The 22,242-nt window shown below is 40.4% G+C and overlaps 1 protein-coding gene across 2 annotated transcripts in view; it reads left to right on the top strand.

The window, feature by feature from the left end:
* The window catches only part of AFG1L (AFG1 like ATPase), a 201,277-nt gene that overhangs the window by 109,108 nt on the left and 69,927 nt on the right, over positions 1 to 22,242 (top strand). For both annotated transcript variants that reach the window (XM_077487151.1, XM_077487150.1), the window contains exon 7: positions 10,024 to 10,082. In XM_077487151.1, coding sequence (XP_077343277.1) covers positions 10,024 to 10,082 — 59 coding nt within the window. The remainder of the gene's footprint in view (positions 1 to 10,023; positions 10,083 to 22,242) is intronic.

Raw genomic sequence — 22,242 nt, 5'->3', positions numbered from 1 at the left:
CCACATAGTTATTACTATGGCTCTCTGTCCCCTGATGTACATCAAAGAAAAGGATTTTACAGGTAAGCTGTTAGAAAAATCTAATTTTTTCTCCATGTTTTGCTTTTAGGCCAACACATACAATTTTGGTCTCCTCTGACCAGAGCACCTTCTTCCACATTTTTACCCACATGGCTTCTCGCAAACTGCAAACGGGACTTCTTATGGCTTTTTCACCTCTCGCCGACCGCCTCACATGATATACATCGGCAGACGGGCTCGTGCAGGAAAACTAACGTACCTGTACGTGGCCCTTTAAGAGGAAGCCAGTGGGTCCCGCGGACTCGATCACAGCGGGGGGGATCACCGTGGGGATACCCGCGATCGCCACACGTTCTGCCTAGTGACTGTGTCACTGATCTCTGCTCCCTGTGATTGGGAGCAGAGATCAGTGACATGTCACACGTAGCCATGTCCCCCCACCATTAGAAACACTCCTCAGGGTACACTTAACCCATATACTGCCTCCTAGAATACATATCGGCCTAAACTGAGGAAAAAAAATGTTTTTTTATATATATATTTGGGGAATATTATAGCAAAATGTAAAAAATAATGTGTTTTTTTCAAAATTGTCGCTCTTTTTTTTTTGTTTATAGCACAAAAAATAAAAACCGCAGGGGTGATAAAATACCACCAAAAGAAAGCTCTGTTTGTGGGGAAAATAAGGACGTCAATTTTGGAACTTCAGGAACCTAATATGTACAGTCTTGGGGAAAGAAGGCAAAGGGGAGATATGATTGAAATCTTTAAATACATTAAGGGTGTGAATAAAGTTCAGGAGGGCAGTATTTTCAATATGATGCTAAGATCAAGAACACAGAGTCTTGACCTCAAACCAGCAGGTGTAAAATTTCAAACTAATCTTAGAAAGTTTTATTTTACCAAAAGAGAAGTTGACACTGAGAATGGACTTCCAGCAGAGGTAGTGAGGGCGTCAACAGTAAATGTATTCAACCACTTACCTACAGTGCACATTCACCCCCTCCTTCCCAGGCCAATTTTCAGCTTTCAGTGTTGTCGCACTTTGAATGACAATTGCGCGGTCAACGCTGAACCCAAACATAATTTTTTATCATTTCTTTGAGACAGAGCTTTCTTTTGATGGTATTTATTCCCCACTGGGTTTTTATTTTTTTTGCTAAACAAACAAAAAAAGACAGAAAATGTTGAAAAAAATATGTTTTTCTTAGTTTCCGTAATAACATTTTGTAAATAAGTAACTTTTCTATTTCATTGATGTGCGTTAATGAAGCTGCACATATGAGGATACACTAATATATAGCACTGATAGATTGTACTGACAGACGGCACTGACAGGCATCACTGATGGGCACTATATGATCACTGAATATGATCAGTGCCCTGATTGTCAGTGCAGCTGTTCCCGATGATGAATGCTGATTTGGACACAGCTAATCACATGATTGGTGATGCACTGTGTCTGAGAGACACAACGCACTACCAATTGGGGCATGCCAACAATGGGAGGACCTCAAATGAAGTCCTCCCAGATTGAGAGTGCTCCTGCCCATCCATCATTTCACTATACGGCGGGTGGGAAGCAGTTAAACATGCTTAAAGTAGGAGTCCACCCTAACACTACATCCAAGATCTAACACTAACCTATCTATCCCTGTAAAGAATAAATCAGTATACATACCTTTTTTGAAGAAGATTAAACCCGATCCCACACTGGGCTGTCAGCTGCGGCTTCACTGTGGAGGCGGGTGCAGAGGACACAGCTGACAACGGAAACCGCAAAGTAAGTCTATGGGTGTCGTGGTCACTCCCCATTCATTTTACAGCCATTAATGGCCGTGTCCTCTGCAGAGCTTCAGCCGCTGGAGACATGATTGGCTGTGTGATCGTAGATCGTGGATGTGTGTAGATGCAGGGATTTTAGTGTTGGGGTGGACTTACACTTTAATATAAACATATCCCCTATACTCAGGCAAAAAAGTTAAAGAAACAAATAATGGAGCAAACTTGATGGACTAGGTCTTTTTCAGACATCGCTCTTCTGTGTTTCTAATCTGAATATTGTCCATAACAACCAAAGTAGCTTTTACATAACCTTTTCTACATGGCCAAACAAGATTTGTCTCTCTGTCTGCCTTATGCAAAATTTTCAGGCTCACCTGTTTCTTTATTCTAAAAAAAAAAAAAATCTACTGGAAAAGCTGTCCTTATGTTCTTGAGATAAAACCATTTTCTTTATTTCCAGGCCTTTAACGTGGAGGTTTTATTAAAGCATAAGCATTTATTCAAGGTCCTTCGTTCTCAGAATATCTCACTGTTCTAAGATTCAAACACTCTGTCTCCGCTGACACTGTTTATCTGCTACAGTTTAGAAAGCATAGTCAGAAGAGAGCAAGTTACCATGTGGTGAACCCTGATCTCTCATAGTGTTCATTAAACAATAGGATTTGCAATGGCGCTGTATGAAAACAGCAAAGTTTTAAGTTTTACAAATCCTTCCCATTCTCAAAGAAAGGCTTTGAGAACCTTACAGATAACATTTTTGATAGTGAGAGTTTGGAGAAGAATGGTGTACTTCATTACCTAGCTAATTAGCATCATATTTAAATCGGAGTAAAAAAAAAAAATACCCTCTTCAGTGTAATCATTACAGTCTTTTTTTTCTTAAGTGTCATATCAGCAATGCTCTCTCGTACATGAATATTTCCTCAAATTTTCTTTTTACTTAAAAAAAAAAAACTTAACTCATTGAATGCAGCAGGTTTATTCAATGTAGGGACACATTAACAGTTCAGACAGTTCTGCATTCAGTCTTTATATTGTAATCAAAGAGTATTGTATAGGGCACATTCTTCATTTGTATATTTCTTACCTACCAAAGGTATTAATCTAGCTTAATGTCAGGGTTTTTTTTTTTTTACCTACTGTAACATTTATATTGTCTATAGTGCATCTGTAAAGTATTCACAGCACCTGACTTTTTCCAAATTTTGTTATGTTGCAGCCTTTTTCCAAAATGGATTAAATCCATTATTTTCCTCAAAATTCTACAAACAATACCATATAATGACAACATGAAAGAGTTTTGTTTGAAATCTTTGCAACTTTATTAAAAAGAAAAAAAATCACACGTACATAAGTATTCACAGCCTTTGCAATGATACAAACAAAATTGATCATCCTTGAGCTGTTTCTACAATTTGATTTGAGTCCGCCTGTGATAAATTCAGTTGATTGGACATGATTTGGAAAGGCACACACCTGTCTATATAAGGTCCCACAGTTAATAGTGTATGTCAAAGCACAAACCAAGCCATGAAGCCCAAGGAATTGTCTGTAGACCTCTGAGACTGGATTGAATCGAGTTACATATCTGGGGAAGGGTACAGAAACATTTCTGCAGCATTGAAGGTCCCAATGAGCACAGTGGTCTCCATCATCTGTAAATAAAAGAAGTTTGGAACCACCGGGGCTGTTCCTAGAGCGAGCTGCCCAGCCAAACTGAGCGGTCAGAGGAGAAGGGCCTTAGTCTGTGTCATGTACCTGGGGATGGAGCCTGATATGCAGAGGATAGCCTCTCTTACAACTCTGACTTGGAGCCCCTGATAGAGCTGACAGGAAGCACCGAGATGTAGAGTCGTGCGAGTGCCTGGCGGGATCGCTGAACCTGGTGCTGGATCGGAGCTCTCTGCCGTGCTGTAGAGGTGTCTGCAGGAATCCCAGAGCAGTGGTAGGCAGGTAGCTGGAGCGAGTAGACAACCAGTCCCCACAGGCAGGAGTGCAGATGCAGCAGAAGGGATGGTGGCACCCTCAAGGCTGAAGAGAAGGCAGGTACAGGCAGGCTGGGTCATACACAATGGGCACATCAGGAACAGGGGCTGAAGCAGAAGCGAAATCAGATTACAGGCGTCATCAACAGGCTGGCAGCGGAGTGGGGGACAAGCCGGGGTCGGATGCAGGCAGGAAACAGGAATGTCAGCAAGCAAGCCGGGTCACAACAGGAACAGAAGGCAGGTAAGTAATTGCAGGTTACACATGGAACGCTGTAGAGCAGACAGCACTGAGTCTGGAAACTGGCTGAGTTTAACTAGCCTGTTTGGGCGGAAAAAGCTGTCAGATGGTGCGTGTGCACCAATGGCATCCTGACAGTGGTAGAGGTAACAGGTCATCTTCTTCTGCAGCCATCTTGGGTGCTGGCATGCCCTTGCTGACAGTCAGGGAGTCCACCAAGAACCCAATGGTCACTCTGACAGAGCTCCAGCATTTCACTATGGAGAGAGGAGAAACTTCCAGAAGAACAACCATTTCTGCTTCACTTTACAAATCAGGCATGTATAGTAGAGTGGCCAGGCAGAAGCCACTCCTCAGTAAAAGGCACATGACAGCCCACCTGAAGGACTCTGAGACCATGAGAAACACTCTTTGGCCTGAATGGCAAGCATCGTGTCTGGAGGAGATCAGGCACCGCTCATCACCGGCCAATACCATTACTACAGTGAAGCATGGTAGGGGCAGCATCATGCTGTGGTGATGTTTTTCAGCAGCAGGAACTGGGAGTCTAGTCAGGATTGAGGGAAAGATGAATGCAGCAATGTACAGAGACATCCTTGATGAAAACCTGCTCCATAGCACTCTGTACCTCAGACTGGGGTGAATGTTCATCTTTCAACAGGACAACGACCCTAAGCACACAGCCAAGATAACAAAGGAGTGGCAATGGGACAACTCTGTGAATGTCCTTGAGTGGCCCAGCCAGAGTCCAGACTTGATCCCGATTTGAACATCTCTGGAGAGATCTGAAAATGGACACACCCCATCCAACCTGATGAAGCTTGAGAGGTCCTGCGAAAAAAAATGGGAGAAACTGCCCAAAATTAGGTGTGCCAAGCTTGTAGCAACATACTCAAAAAGACTTGAGGCTGTAATTGGTGCCAAAGGTGCTTCAACAAAGTATCAAACAAAGGCTGTGAATCCTTATGTACATGCGATTTTTTTTTTTTTTTTAATAAGTTTGCAAATATTTCAAACAATCTTCTTTCACATTGTCATTATGTAGTAGTGTTTGTAGGATTCTGAGGAAAATAATGAACATTTTGGAATAAGGTTGTAACATAACAAAATGTGGAAAAAGTGAAGCAATGTGAATACTTTCCGGATGCACTGAGCAACCCCAATTCCAAAAAAGTTGAGCACTTTGTAAAATGTACATAAAAACTGAATGCAGTGATTGGAAAATCTCATAAACCCATATTTTATTTACAATAGAAACCAAATGTTTAAACTGAGAAAATAAACCATTTTAAGAAAAAAAAACAGGGTAATTTTGAAATTGATGGCAGCAACACATCTCAAAAAAGTTGGAACAGGGTTATGTTTACCGACCATTCTTCTATTACGAACACGTTGTAAACATCTGGGAACTGAGATCAGTTACTGGAGTATTTGGAGAGGAATATTGTCCAATTCTTGCCTATCTCCTAGATTGTAAACTCTAACAAGCAGGGCCCTCTGATTCCCCCCTGTATTGACGTGTATTGTAATTGTACTGTCTGCCCTAATGTTGTAAAGCGCTGCTAAACTGTCGGCGCTATATAAATCCTGTATACAAATAATGTAGGATTGTAATGGCTCAGCAGTCCTGGGTCGTCTTTGTCATATTTTTCGTTACAAGATGCGCCAAATATTTTCAGTTGATGAAAGGTCTAGACTTTCAGGCAGGTAAGTTAAGCACTCAAACTTTTCTACCATGAAACCATTCTGTTGTCACAGATGCAGTATGCTTTTTTGCATTGTCCTGCTGAAATATGCAAGGCCTTACCTTAAAAAGACACTGCCTGGATGGGGGCATATGCTGCTCTAAAACCTGGATATATATTTTATCATTGTATCATAGCCTTTCCAGCTATGCAGGCTGCCCATTTCTTATGCATGAATGCACCCCGTCACAGATCAGCTGCGGAGCTGATCTGTGTCTCACCTTTACTGCAGTGGGTCGGCTGGCATCTGTTGTTCCACTGTCAGGTGTTCAGCTCTATGCACTCTGCAGCTATGGGTGTCGCCGCCCTTCACCTGTTGCCTAATATATGTTTCCTTCCTGCTACTTCCTGTCCAGCCCCTCATGTGCGTCTCTATTTAAATCCCTTATGTGCTTCTCTATTTAAATCCCTTCCTAACCAGCCACCATTGCTTGAGCAACGTTTGTTTCTGAAGCTCCCCTGTGTAACCTGTTTTACCTGACTTCTTGTGAACTGATCTTTTGTGTACCGACCCGGCTTGTTCTGATTACGTTGTCTGCAGCCCGCCCTGACCTTGGCTTACTATCTGGCTCTCCTTGCTTCATCTATCCTTCCTTGTCTACAGTGTCTTCTGGTACTTCCCTAAGCGAGCAGGGTGAACCCGGGGGTTGTGACCTGGGGCCAGCACGCAGCTAAGTCCAAACCTTCATGAGAGGGTCCCTGGCGGAACACTGGCTGGCTCTTAGATTCCACACCCTTGGGGGATCCCATGTCACCTGGTCGCCTGTGGGTTCGCTGTAAGTAGTACCGTGACAACCCCCGTACCATCAGAGATGCAGGCTTTTGAACTGAGAGTTGATAACAAATGGAAAGGTCCTTCTCCTCTTTAGTCTGGAAGGCACAGCACCCATGGTTGTCAAAAAGAATTTCAAATTTGGATTTGTCTGACCACAGAACAGTTTTCCATTTTGCAACAGACCATTTTAAATGAGCTTTGGCCCAGAGAATACAGTGGCATTTCTGGATCATGTTCAGATATGGCTTCTTCTTTGCATGATAGACAGTTAAAATGTTACAAATTAATCACTAATGACCTGTTTATGGTTTGGAAGGGAGATGAGACTAGTCTATTGGCATTTATAAGTAAACTTGATGAAAATAATGAAAATGTTGTGCTTTTGTGAAAGATGGATCCGAAAAATTTTGTGTTTCTAGATTTAGAGAGCTCGATTGAAAATAAACAATTCAGGACCAGGAATTATTTCAAACCAACAGATCGCAATAGTTATATTGCACTTGATTGCTGTCACCATAAGTCTTGGTCATTTAACATCCCAGAGGGCAATTTATTAGACTACAGCGTTATTGTTCTTCTGAGAATGATTTTTAACAAGAGTCTGATGTTTTATCTAAGAGATTTATACAAAAAGGTTATAAAGGGGTTATGATACAAAATAAGTAAAAGAGATGAACAGAAATGTGATGATTCCAGGTAAGGTTCCCGTAGGGAGAGAAGGTACACCTGCAAATGAATTTAAAATTCTTCTCAATAATAATATCCAATATAAGGAAAAACAAATTACAAAATTAAGGAATTGATAACATGTTCCATGGAGGGTGTTGTGTACATGCTGGAATGTCTGTGGGTATTTCAATATTTCGGTCTTACTTCCAGACAGTTACAGGTCAGAACAAGGGAACATATCAGTAATATTAAAAAAGGTGTAAATAAATTACAATGTGTCCAAACATTTCAAAAATTGCCATAATAGGGACCTTACAGGTCTTAAATTCCAGGGGATTGAGAAAGTGGAAAGACATTGGAGGGGAGGGAACTTTATTAGACAGCTTAGCCATAGGGAGCCATACTGGATATATGAAACTAAAATACTTGTCCCTGCTGGTCTTTATATAGAGTTAAATTTAAATAGTTTTTTGGTCCTTTTTTCTCTCTTTCTCCTTATTTATGAATTGTATTAGTTGTGATTTACATTTTTAGCACAATTTATCCATGTGAACCAAGCACTGTGTCATTTAGTCGTTTATTTGCAAGTGCTTACATTTTTATGTGTAATTAATGCGACCTAAGCACTTTGACACTTAGTTTCATATTTTTGGCTGCCTATACTTTTACTCAAAATCTGTCCATGTGACCTTTAATTTTTAGAAGTTTTTTATGAGTTATCTGTTAATGTGATCTTAGTTATTTTTATTTATGAGTAGAATGCGGGCGGCTGGCATCCCGCAACTGTGGGGGGGGGGTGCCACATTTATTTTTGACTTTCCTATCACCTGAGTTCTCAGCTACAGAGAAACATGCCATGTTGGGAGGCTGAAACTGCCTGGAGGAGAAAGTCAGCTGACAGGCACAGGCCAGTAGAGTAAAGGGGGAGGAGCTCTCCACTTTGTGTGGAGTCCCCGTGTCGGGAGAGGTGCAGTGGAGACACGTGAAGGGAGCCAGGCAGGCTGAAAAAAACCACACCAGTTGAGTGGAAATTGCAGGACAACTACTAATCTGGGTAGTAGGGATGGTGCAGATACAAGGGAGACTGGTGAGCTACACTTAGGAGGTAGGTAGAAAGACTTTCCTGAAAACCTTTGGGTTACCACAATCTAATATATATACGGTATATACTAGAAACTCCTGAGGGTTTTTCAAGCTTGCCATGAGGTATATGGCAGTTAAATATTAGGAAATCTTCTTATCTATTTGCATTTGGCAGAGGAGTTACTATATATTATAGTGATATCAGCTACTAGTAATCTATATAGGAGGTAGGTGTTAATGTTAATACAGTAGCTGACTAGATTATAATGCATGGGGTACCCAGGGTAGAAGTAAAGCTACACTATTTGGGTGAAACTTGCGTGGCACTTACATAGAGCTTTCTAATCTAGGGATGGTGCAGACACAAGGGACAATGACATAGTCAGTTATACCTGGCAGGTAGGTAGTAGGACTCTCCTGCAATTGTTTGCTTGTGTCAGTTGTAAGTAGCACCCTGGTGTTTAGGCAGGGTTGCTCCTAAATTTACCTGCCAGGTATAGCTACTTTGGCTAATTGTTGAGGATCAATTGATTTCACTCTAAGACTGTAATTGCTGCACTTCTCTCTTTTGCTACTAGGTGGTCGGGTATCTGGTGGCATTAGATATTAGAAGGGCATTGCATGGTCAGATTATGGGTATATGGGGTATCTCAGCCAATGGCCAGGGGTTTTCTTAAATCAGGTGATCAGTGTTCTGTGCCACCTAGACAGCTGTCTGGGTGGAAGTGTGTTGTATTGCACGGGCTGCTAGGCTGGAGATTGGGCCCCTGCCCTTCTCACCAATTCATGACAAAGGACTGGTTGACCTCATACCACGCTGTCACGGTTTACGCAACAATGACACACTCAGCCTCACCCTGCGCAAAGATTTTACAGTTTACGGGGCCACAATCCAAGTGCCAACAGACTGAGAGTGGTTGTCACCGCATTAAGTTAACTAAGCATTTAACCCTTTAAACTGACATCACTGGCTTTTCCTGAAAGAATTGGAAACTTTCACAAGATTACCAGTATAACTATGATTTTAAAATAAATGTCTGTAACACATACTGTCCCCACAGACAGGTATATTCAGAGATGTATACTATAGTAGCGCTCTTTAAGAGACAGGGATTCTTTGAGTTTGCATTAGAACCTTATTCTGGCAGTGTTGTTACTATTTCATGTGTTCTAAAATATACTGACGTTTTAGAGTCTTGGCTGATAACCAGTCTATCATGAATGTGTATTGCTATAATTTACGATAGGGGGGAGAGCTGGCATGTATCTGTTAAAACTCCTGTAACTCAAGCGAACAGTTTAGACAACATTATTAGGGTTTCCAGGCTGAAGTGTGGATTTGGCTAATAAGCATGTGAGGGTCTGCCTCTGTCCTGACCCGATAAGGAGGTTCTGGCATCAGCTAACAGTGTGTGTATTGTACCAGATGCTTTGGGGGCTTTAAGAAAGGGAGACCACTGCTGCTATCCACCAACTTGTGTTACAAACGGTCATGGATGAATTCTAAACAACATGGCATCCTTGCTCTTTCACTGAGCTTTTTGAGGGGCCCAGTTACCAATACAATTAGAAACATTTGCTGTCTATTAAAAAAAGCATATTGAGACTGTTTATTAAACTTTACGGATGTGGAACTTCTCACCAAATATCTATGTATTTAATCTTTTTCGTTTTTATTTCTTAAAAATAAGATTGCACATACTGTAATATGTTTTTCAGATCTCTATAAAAATGGACTTCAGAGGGCTAATTTTGTTCCATTCATTGCCGTTCTTAAGGTAAGTGATGTAATATATTGAATGTATTTTTTGATGGCATGATAATTACATTTTGTCTGTAGAACAAGCAGACACATGTTGCTGCCATCAGGTGTTGGGTGCTTTTTGCGTTCCATGTCCAGATGGGTGAAGGGATGGATGCCCAATATATAATGGGTATCACTGCTGGTCACTGATGCAGCCAGGGAGAGGCTTAAACTAAATCTATGGTCACAGTATACACTTTCATTTTATAACATCACCATTGTAATTTCAATACACACAATAGTTATTTTTGACAATCCAATTTAAGGAAACGTGAAAAATCACATTTCGTGTTTTGATTCTTTCTACAATTTCCTGGATTTCCAGTTTGATTTGCAGCTTCTCTTCTGCTGTTTATTTAGAATTTCCAAGAACTACATATCCTATGGTAATGAATACATGTCACAGAATTCAAGGGAGTAAATATCTGGGGAACTTCACAAAGTAATTTTACAAACTTCAAGATTAAACTTCAAGTAATAGGAATAGGCTAGAGATAATTTAAATACCCTTGTAGAAATGAAAATATGATTTGACATTTTTTTTTTAAATCCAGTAATCTTTATTGCAAAAATGTTCTTACATCAATACATCTAATACATTTCACATTCATATTATCCAGATACAGCAAAAATACACATTACCTTTAATAACCCCAATAAAAAATTAAAAACAACTTTCAAATCAAATAACCCTCCCCATCTCCCTCTCCTCCTCCCCCCTCTGCCCCAGATCAAACCTCCCCGACCTCTTTCTCTAAAAGTGTCCAATCCCCCCATTCCCCATCTCAATCCAACCGGCTGATGTCCCTGCTCCACTTTAAGGCATCTCACATTTCAGGACCCAAGGTCTCTAACCAGCCTTTCCAAAAAGCCTCAAATTTCCCTTTTAACTTTCACTTTTAATATAGTTTTTTTTATTTGCATTCTCCATTCCTCCACTGTCAGTGGGTATATGGAGATCCATTTCGGTGCTATTAATTTCCGTGCCTGGACTTCTCACTATTGTAAAATAAGTATTTTTCGAAAAGCTAGATCCCTCCATTATATTTAATAGACACATTCCAGGATCTAATGACAGTTTAATTTAAAGCACATCATTAATAGTCTTAATTATGCCCTGCCAATATCGGTGGCGTTTGGGGCATCTCCACAACATATGTATTAAATTTGCCGGGGTACCTCCACAATGCAAACATAGGGGGAAGTCTCTACACTTCCACTTAAACAGTTTCTCCAGGGTATAATACGATCTATGTAAGATAAACAATACATTTTTGTGTGGCAGATGACAATACCTTTGAGGTCACGGACAAAGCCTTTAACCACTGATCATCTGACAATGGTCCCAGGTCTCGTTCCCAATGGACCCTAGAAGGAATTTCTATGCATTTTTTTGTTATGCAGTATCTCATACAGTCATGAAATGAGACCCTGCTTTTGACCTCTATCTTTCAACAGTGAAATTATTTTAAAGTTATTGAGTTTAAATTAAAAAGTAAGAATCTGAGCCTGTCTAAGCTACAGAATTCATGTCACAGAATTCAAGGAAGTAAACATGTGGTGAACTTCACAATGTAATTTTACAAACTTCAAGATTAAATTTAGTAAGTAATAGGAATAGGCTAGAAATAATTTAAATACACTTGTGGAAATGAAAATATTTTAACCATAGATATGCTTTAGATTATAGCATATCATTTTTAGCACCTCTACCTATCCCCAGCACATTGGCTCTTTTGGCTGTAGACATGGGTCAGCATGGGCACCATGACTGGTCTGCGCCTATGCAGCCCCTTACACAACAAACTCGACTGCACTGTGTGTTCTAACGTCTTTCTAGCAGAACCAGCATTAAATTTTTCAGCAATTTGTGCTATATTAGTTCTACTAATGAATCGGAATACATGGGCCAATCTCCTCTTCTCACCTCACAGGCATTAATTAGCCCCTGGCCACCCATGACCCTTTCTCCAATTTGCTGGTTTTCCTTCTTTTGGACCACTTTTGCTAGGTTCAGAAAAATGCAGACCAGGAACATCCAACAAGAGCTGTAGTTTTGGAGTTACTCTGACCCAGTAATTTAGCCATTACAATTTAGCCTTTATCCTTACACTTGCTCATTTTGTTTCTGCTTTCAACACAACAACTTAAGGGACAACATTTTAACTTGCTGCAATTACAATAAGCATAATAAACATTGCTATTTTTAGAAGCCAAGCAGTTACTTTGCTCTGCATGACCTGGACTTCTGCCTACCGACCAAGGCTGTGCAAAACTGAGGAGAGGGATGTTGATCACATTATTTACAAAAAACTGTAAATTACAAAACTGACATAAAACAAAGTATTTCTGCGGATTATACTTCTGTGGTTTTTGGTTGTATTGGTTGTGGTTTGTGTGCCCAACACAAATAAATAGGGAGGGCATCAGGGTGTACAAACACTTTAAAGAGTATTTCCACTTTTTTTGAGAATGTTTTTTTTCCTCCTCTGGGTGATCTGTGTACATTACAGGGACTTTAACAAATTTGCAGATTCCTTACCTTACCCCAGCAGGCTGATCGAAAAAACAACAACTGAGAGATCACCATACTAACCCAAGAGATGTTAGTGCTGCGTTCTCCCCCACTGTGTCTTTTTTTCTTACAGGGGGACTGACCCCCCCCTGCCAGAACACACTGATCAGCGGTTGCAGCCATTGGCTGCCAGTGCTGGTTTTCCAGCATTCCCGTTTGACAGAAGCCAGTTGTAAAACTGGTTTCTGTGGAACAGGCAACTATATACATGAGTTGAAAATCGTCTGGTTCCTGTTGAACCATCCATTTTCAATGAATTTTCAGCCTGTGTACCCAGCTTACACTAATCACGCAAGCAAGAAATTACATATCTGGGGGGGGGGGGGGGGTTCTGTATACCACCTGTGTACAGAACGCCTCTAAGTTGCCATATTGCATTGCATTTTACAGAAAACTACAGCGCTGCAGATTGAAAACAAAAGGTCATTTTTTTTATAACATTCAATTTCATTTTTTTTATTTGTTCCCCCCCCCCCCCCCCCCTACAAATGCTACCCTTTAAGTTCTTTATGACTGCTCATTGCACATTATTGGCAATAGTTTGTCAAGAAGTTTAACTAAAAAATATCTCTTAAACTATTTGGCCTTGCCAAGATCTACAAAAAACTGGATACACACATGCTTTTATCTCTTTGAGTTTAAGTGATTCTAAAGTTATAACATTTTTACCCTAAAGCATTCCCTGCATTAACATAAAAAATATCCCTGTAGCACTTTACCCTCCCAAATTGAAAAAGAGTGCTGTCAGTTTTCTGAGCAGTGTGGTCCGGCTCAGGTGCAAATACGGGCCCAATGACTTCTATAGGAATGCTTCTGAATCGCACATGTCATTCAGTTGTGAACAGGTTTAAATCCTGACCTGATCCTTATGCAGTCCTGACCTGATCCTGATCAAAAACTGACCTGAAACGCTGAACAACTACTTTGTCAATTAGCTGTGAAAATGGAGCTGGAATTTGCACTGCCTAAGACACACTGTTAAGGCTGCATGTATGAATCCATTCTGCCATTGTTTTGCCACCCGTTTTAAAAATACAGGTCATGACTGGGTGTTTTCACTGTTCTCTGTGCACTCATTAATAAAATTTGTTCTAAGATTAGTGTAGCATAAAGCATTAGTAGAACACTGCATTCCAGTGAAATGCCCATTGAGATCAATGTAACCAGGTGCTGGTTCAGTGGGACTACGTCTTGTTCATAAAAATGTAAAAAATTTAAAGTGATTGGTGCATCAGCACCGCTGTTATCTTGCTGGATCGCACCGCACACTAGCCACTGAGTGTAACGCAGCAGCTGGTGTGAATAGACCTTAAGAGCTGTTGTTTCTAAACTGATGACTTAATTTACTAAGAACCTGACATATAAAATTAATACAGAGTCTTATAGCAATAATCTAATATCCTTGAATATAAATCATATAATATGTAAAAATTAGGTACTTCTCCTTAATTAAAGTATTTCTCTATATCTATGAATGTTTTATTCATATACGCATTTCAACATTGAATTTCAATTACATCTAGCCTACTTATTTTAATCCAAATGACCTTGAAGTTTGCAGACCTGCTTTGTGAAGAACCCTACATTTGTTTTCCCTTTATTGAAGTGACATACGGTATACTGTATTCACAGTGCCTTGTGAATATGCACTGTTGTGTCACACGTTTTACAGAGCCTCCCTTCTGAACTACAGAGGAGCTGAAAAGAGGAGTTTCATGGGGTGTCAGTACAGAAATCACTGCTTGCAGACAAGAAAGCAAGGTACCATGAGATAGGTTGTCATCAGAATTTAAAAGTAAACCAAAGGAATGAGCAGAGAAGAAGCCGCAAAGCATGCAGGGAATCCAGGAAGTTGTGGAAAGAGATAGCCAGCAGATATGCAGCACCTACTACTAATAAAGGAGATTTTAAGTAAGCTTATATTGTATTATCAAAAATAACTATTGATTATTTTACAATTACAATGCTGATGGTAAAAATAAAAGTGTATGCTATGATTTTTAGATATGAGACTTCCTCATATAAATCAAAAAATAATCTTTTTCATGGAGTAGCCCTCGCTTAAGCATCTGTCTAGACTGTTGCATGATGCTGTTTGTAAAGAACAGCAATGAAAGTAAGTTGCACTAAACAATGTAAGTACACTTGAAACATAGTTATCTTTGGCAGACACACACAAAAAAAAACATTTTTTTTTAAATCATCATAGAATTACCATACTTGAACTATACAGTTGTGACACTGTTTTCTGTACCCACTCAACTTGTACATTCACAATTGGGCACATTGTATTAGCCTTTTACATACTGTGAAAAGCGACAGCAGATGGGTGCTTTTGTAATACAGTGGAAGAACAACAAGAAATTGAAAAAAATCCAAACTTTCTGATTTGTTTTGGTTTTTGCTAAGATTGCACTTTTTATATTGCTAGTATGTTTAAAGTACATTTCCACTTTTGCAGTCAAATTTGACAAAACCCCACTATATTGTTATGCATTCCCTTTCACACAGTATACCTAAAAAAAATTGTTTGAAAAACATATCTCACCTTTTATATGTTTCTTTGGAGAAGGTATCATAGCAGAATCTAGAATCTAGACAAAAAGTAAGAAGACAGGTTTGCCTCTCTTTAAAGGGGTTGTAAAGGTAAATTTTTTATTTTCTACATAGGTTCCTTTAAGCTAGTGCATTGTTGGTTCACTTATCTTTTCCTTCCATTTCCCTTCTAAATGTTTTTTTTTCTTTGTTTTCTTTGTCTGAATTTCTCACTTCCTGTTCCTCCTCAGTAAGCTGTTCAGTAAGCTGTTCTGGCTGACTAACCACCAGCTCGGATGATGGTGAGAAGTTTACTGGGGAGAAACAGGAAGTGAGATATTCAGACAAAGCAAAAAAACATTTAGAAGGGAAATCAAAGGAAAAGGTAAGGGAACCAACAATGCACTAGCTTAAAGGAACCTATGTAGAAAATAAAAAAATTACCTTTACAACCCCTTTAACATACAATGCAGAAGGCTGGCTTTTACATTTTTTCTTTTTAACAGGAAGATTTTGTTTAGGAAATAAATTTACAAAGTATTGGTTCGTATGGCACAAAATACAAAGAGACAGGTCATGCTTTGTAATGCCGCATACACACGACCAGACTTTTTTCGACGGTCTAGGTCCGACACAATGAATCCGTCTGATATTACGATTGTGTATGGGCTCCAGCGGACTTTTTTTTCCCAAAAGTCAGACGGACCTAGAAATAAAACATGTTTCAAATCTTTCTGACGGACTTGAGTCCAGTCCAAAAATCTGTTTGTCTATATGCTAGTCCGACGGACGAAAACCGACGCTAGGGCAGCTATTGGCTACTGGCTATGAACTTCCTTATTCTAGTCCGGTCCTACATCATCATGTTCGAATCCGTCTGACTTTGGTGTGCTTGTGTGTGGCCAAGTCCGTTCGTTCGGAAAGTCCGTCGGAACTCTGCTGAAAGTCCATCAGGAAGACCGTCGGACCTAGTCTGTCGAAAAGTCCGGTCGTGTGCACGCAGCATAAGATGACAAAAAGTCATAGGTACATACAGGTCTGATAGAGGCACACAGATCACAAACAGGCGGAGGCCAAGACAATAGATAGGTTACAATAGTCTGGTTACAAGTAACAAATTAAATCTTTCCATGAACATAGTTTTGCAGGGAGCAAATATCTCGAGAGGAAAGGATTCAGGACCAGGAGAAGGATTGGGAGGTTGGGTGGAGGTGGAGCAAGATATCCCCCATCAATGCACTGAAAAGTCATAACCTATACATACTAAAGTTGTTGCTATTAGATTGATAGGAATTTAACCTGGACACGCTAGTGGTGATATGTCACTAGATTGTTCACAATGTCAGGCCTCTGGCTTCCACCCAGGGTCTCCATGGAATTTTTTGTGGCAATTTTGTCCAATATATATTAATTTGTACAGAGGCAACAACTCATTCACCTTAGTTTTCCATAGTTGGTGAGTAGGAGGATCCCTCCGTTTCTATTTCACCAGGATAGTCTTTCTAGCGTGGAAAGGAGCATAGAAGAAGAAATGCCTTTAATGGAAGGTGGCAATTTTGTCACATACACCCAATAGGAGGAGTATAGGGTCAACGGTTAGTGTGAGGTCAGTGAGCCTGCTGCCAAGGGGAGGACCAGACCAAATGTAAGACAGTGCAACCTCCAACCTACATTTAGTGCAGTGGTTGTCAACTGTGGGGTAAATGAGGGAAATTCTCTGGGGCATATAATACACACGATGAAGGAATTTTAATTGGATATACCTGTCCCTGACAGATCATGAGGGGTATATATTGCTGCACACCTTCCCAGTCATCAGTGAGGGTGGGGGGAGATCCTCTTGCCAGGTAATGGCAGCTGTGTGGCATAGCTGGAGATAGCTAAAAAAAAACATCCAGCTGGGGAGGTGAAGCTTATAGATGGGGAGAGTGTGATGGCCCCAAAGAGGTGTGTTAGGAGAAATGGAATTTGCTTCCCCCATATATCTACTCCAGACCAGGACATTTGTGTTGATGTTGGGGTTAAAGTGTGGTCCTCTAAATTGCTCAGTACACATATGATCCCAACAGAGCAGCTTCCAAGTTTATCTCAGGGTTACTATGGGATTTTTCAGTTTTAAGCTGTCACCAGAGCAAGAAGTAAAGGAAACTCCCCCAACACAGACATTTGTTTTGTGGCAGCTCACTGAGATGGGAATATTGTTCACTTTGAATTAAGTTTTTGCTTTACATACAAAAAAGTGGAATTCCAGGCTGTTCCTAACTATTCTTAAACCTGCTCCAACCCCCTTCTAAATCCCTTTCTAAATACCCCATTAAAGGAAAATGCTTATACTTATTCTGAGGGTGCTCCGGTTCATTCACTTGATCTCTCCAGCAGCTGGCTTCAGGGGAAAGAAGACTTACTCATTTTAGAAAGTTTATTTTATCTGTAGTTGATGCTTGAAATAAATGTCCAGCAGAGTGAGCCAGTCAACCGTAAATTGCTTCAAACATGCTTGGGACAAACATCGATCTAAACTCAGGCAAATAAATTAATTTAAAAAAAATGGGCAGACTTGATGGACTACTCGTCCTTTTTTTCTGTTGTCACTTTTCAATGTTTCTATGGGAAATCGCCTGTGCAGTGATGTCACCGATAGGCTTGCTATAGGGCATCCATTGTCGGCTGCCCCTCCTCTCCCTTGAATCCACCTCTTGGAGCCGATCATGTATAAACCTAAGTATAAGCATCTTCCTTTCACAGGGGAGATAGAATACGATTTAGAAGAGGGGTGGGAGCAAATGTAAGCATAGATAGGGATAGCCTGGACTTCAAGTCACTACTTTAAATTACTCAGCTTATAATGAAGGCCAAACAAGGGAAATTGCAAATTGTTTAGCCTTTTTTGTTTTTTTTTGGTTATGCTGTTGCTCTGCATTCAATATTAAAAACCTTTACTGTTTCTCTATAGAAAAGCAACTTTCATTTAACAGTTTATGCCTCTAAAAATATCTGAGTGATTACAAAACAAATAAAATGAATCATACTTAGAAAATTGCATTTCCTCCAGTGCTTCTTCATTCCTTGTACCATTTGATAAATTGCAACCAAGCCCTTGAAATCTGATTTTTTTTTTTCTTTCTGAATATTGCTTTTTTTTTTTTAATGTATTTGTTGACAGACCTCTTTTGTTATTGTGATAAGATATACTGTATATTATTCATAAGTCAGTTTAACTCTTAAAGGATACTTTGGAACACATTTTTTCCTCCAGTTAATGGTATACACATGCCAGAAAAGACTCTTAGCCAGTTAAAAGGACCTTTTGAAGTTTTTTTTTTTATCACAAGCTATCCCGGAGGTCTGCAGAGAGGCTCCTTAATCCAATAAACATTTCTTTGGGAATATGAATAGAAAGCCAAGGGAGAAGCTACAACAAGAGTGTGTTGAGGGTCATTTTAACCAGTTGTTTCACCGTGGGATTTTCCATATATTACCAATGAATTCATGCTCATATTAAGCAATGGTCATAGGAGGATAATGTGTTTACCTGGACAAACTTAATATTTTCAGTATACACGAAGCCAGCACCATTGAAATAATCCAGTGTTATACAGAATGGACAGGCCATGCAAAGGCTGTGAGAATTTCACATAGCTAATAGATCTGTCCAAATCTGGTCTACAAGGGAATAGATAATTAGATGTAATTAGGGTGTATGAATTGTTGTCTCTTTGCCCTCAGCTTGAATCATTTTGGAAGTAAAAACTGCTCGTGGTGTAAATGCTTTGATGTATGAAGAGTCATTGTGGTTTGGCAGTATAAAGGCAGTGTTTTATTCTTCTTACATAATGGCAGCAGTGCATAAAGAGTGAATGAGCATTGCAACCCCCAAATCTGCTCAGCAGCAAGAAACTCTTAGCTTTCTCCAAACAGAATGCAAGAAAAGTTTTCTTTCTTTCTTTTTCTTTTTTTTTTTTTCTTAACCTGGTAGGTAATGAGAGAAGGAATGTAAACTAGGAGAATCCTTAACTTTAAGTCATATGCATTTTTTTCAACTCTTCCACTGTTATTAACATTAGAGCTAAAAGTTTTCTTAAGGCTGTTGACAAAAATGGAAAATTTATGCATAGCACACACACACAAAAAATTGCAGTTGCTGAATATTATATAGTTTTATAGACCATATTGGTTACAAACATCTTGTTAAAGTGGTTCTTCACACAAAAATTACACTTTGCACCATGACATTTCTCTCTCCACAATCTAAAAAAAGCTGAACTTTTTTATAATTTTTTTCTGCTTATTTACCTTTTTTAATTCTTATTTTCTTATTTATAGTCCACTATACCCCATGTCTTGATTCTCATCTAGCTGAGAATGAAATGTAATTAAATTCTACTTCTGCTGACTCCCAGGATATCTACTGTGCATTACTTATCCCAGGAGGCATCAGCTTCCATATAGCACTGGAGGAAGGGCTTGGGGCATCATCATTGGGGGGTAGCTGCAAGAACTAGGAAGAGAGAGCTAGCTCCCAATGACGTAAGCAAAGAAAACGGTCATGTGGAACCAAGTAGGCAGCAGCTGACCTAAGGGTTGCAACAGAACAGCGCTAGATTTTTTGGGGCAAGTAAGTATATTTATTGAGCATAACCCAATAAAAAAGGTAGGGGGGATTAAAAGCTGTTTACACAATTAGGCTCTAATCAGACGCCGCTTTAATTCAGACACCTGGCATCCGAAAAGGGGCCGGATGCCTGGGGGTGGCATCGGCGGCCCTGGATAGATTCATGCTATGCATGAATCTATCCATTATACACAGAGGGGAGGTTGCTGGAGAGAGAGGGCGGCGCCCGTGCCCCCTTATTGCACGGGCCGCCACTGGTTATTTCTATTGCAGTAGTGTTACTTAGATCAGGGTTTTCCAAACTTTCTAAACAAAGGGCTAGTTAGCAAAGGTCCAGAGACCACTGGCTTAGATTCTCCAAAAAAAGACCTGTCAGTGGCAGGTGGTGCGGTGGCCACCTAACAGTAATTTTTTGTGTTGCACCACAGTTCTGTGGAATACAAAAGATAATTGTCAGGCAGCCGCAGCACCCCCTGCTGGGGCTCAGAGTGAGAGAAAGTCCCCTCCCCTGCTCTGCCCATCACTCTACTTCCCTGCCCGAATTTTTCTTACACTGTGCTCTCACTGAATGTGATCATCTGAGTAAGTTTGAGGGGTGGTGGAATGGCTCTGAGGGGTCTATATTGGAGGGGGAGAGCAGTTTTGAGGGTTTTATACTGGAGGGGGAAAGCATCTCTGAGGGGTTTAAACTGGGGTGGGGTAGCATCTCTTCAAGGGCTATACTAGAAGGGGGGAGCAGCAGTACTGAACGGTCTATGCTGGGGAAGTTGGTCCATACTGAGGGGTCTATGTTGGGGGGATCGGTCTGTACTGGGAGGGGAGTCTGTAAAGAAGGGTCTGTGTTTGGGGGCTGTACTGAAGGAGTAGGTTTGGAGGGGGGATTTAGAGATGTTACAGGAGATCTGTACTGTGTATATTATAAGTTAGCCTCAATCATTATCAGAATTTGATTAGACTTAAAAGGTACCATCATCCAAAACAGTAATTTATATATAAGGAGAGAGATAGGGACAGTTGCTTAAGCTGTCAACTATAGCCTCCACAAAAAATTTACTATCTCTGCACCAACCACGAAGTTTGATTATCATAAAATATTAATTTATTACATATAAAACCATCAATCACAACATTGACTATCAAAGCAGTAGAGGAAGGTCGTCAATATAGCAATGCAATACTTGTAGACTTCCAGGCTGATAATTGGCTAAAGAGTATTTTCACAGATTTATACAGTCCTCAACAGTTTTGCGATCAAAGGACTGCTTCTTCAGAAGGATAAATCTATAAAATAGATAGTTTAGATCAATAATCAATGCATTACAGATACTTTGAACTCTTCACGTAAAAGACTACGCTATAGTGGTAATACTCCACCTATGGCTCCCAATAAAAGCAAAAAAGCTACTAAACGACCTAAAGGGTCACGAATGTAACCAAAAACCCACACTGCAGGGACTCAGGCTGCAGGTGGCGGTGATGTTCCCCCTACCGCATCCTCCACTCTACACGGCACTATCCCCAAAAATCCTGGGGTCCCCACTTCTGATCTCTAAGGCCACTGAATCCCATGATGAAATTTTTTTTAGATCCCAAAAGGGAACAAAGCAACTTGGACACCTTTGTCCTCAAACCCCCTCTACCTTCACTCAATGCCGCCACGGTGCCACCAAGTTAAACATCATCAATTTGACTCCTCTCTGATTTCCTGATGACTAAGGATGAGCTCAGGCATGTTCGCATGGTCCACGTGCAGAGCCTGTCAGGAAATTGGCTCAGCGCTAATCACAGGCAGTAATACATTACCCCGATGCGCAGCTGCAGATATCGAGAAATGTCTCACTGCCTGTGATTAGCACAGTGCTGCATCAACTTCCTGGCAGGCTCTGCACGTGGACCATGCGAACACGCCTGAGCTCATCCCTACCGATGACAAACTTTCGGTTTTGCAACTGAGCTTGGGTTTCTGCCCATTAGATCCTATCGATGTTAGCGAGACAATTAAGGATCTTTACCTTTTCGCTAGAAATCTTAGATTTAAATTCATTTTTTATAAGGAATGCAAGCAAGTTAATCTTGAGCGTGAGCTTGTTGAGTGAACTAAACATTTCTCTATGGAAGAGTTTTGGGCCTTACACGACCTAATGCTGCTCTATGATGAGGATGCTACTGATGACGCCATGTCATCTCCTCTCCCTTACAATGAAGTTCAAGTGGAAACTCAAGCTCAGCCCATCAACGGATTCAAACTGAAGTCCCGACAATTTCCAGATCTACTGACCTGTCCTGCCATCTGGGCTTTTTTGCACAAATCCATTGCTGACCTCAAAAAAGAAACATGGCAAAAAATTCCATCCAATCTCAATAAGGGACAAATACAAGCACTTAAATGCCTTCAAATACGCACTGAATATG

This window comes from Lithobates pipiens, unplaced genomic scaffold (assembly GCF_037356315.1).
Source record: "Lithobates pipiens isolate NorthernLeopardFrog02 unplaced genomic scaffold, aLitPip1_a1.2 Scaffold_18, whole genome shotgun sequence".
NCBI lineage: Eukaryota > Metazoa > Chordata > Amphibia > Anura > Ranidae > Lithobates > Lithobates pipiens.
Note: the sequence above shows the minus strand (reverse complement) of the source record. Positions and strands in the feature narration are given on the sequence as shown.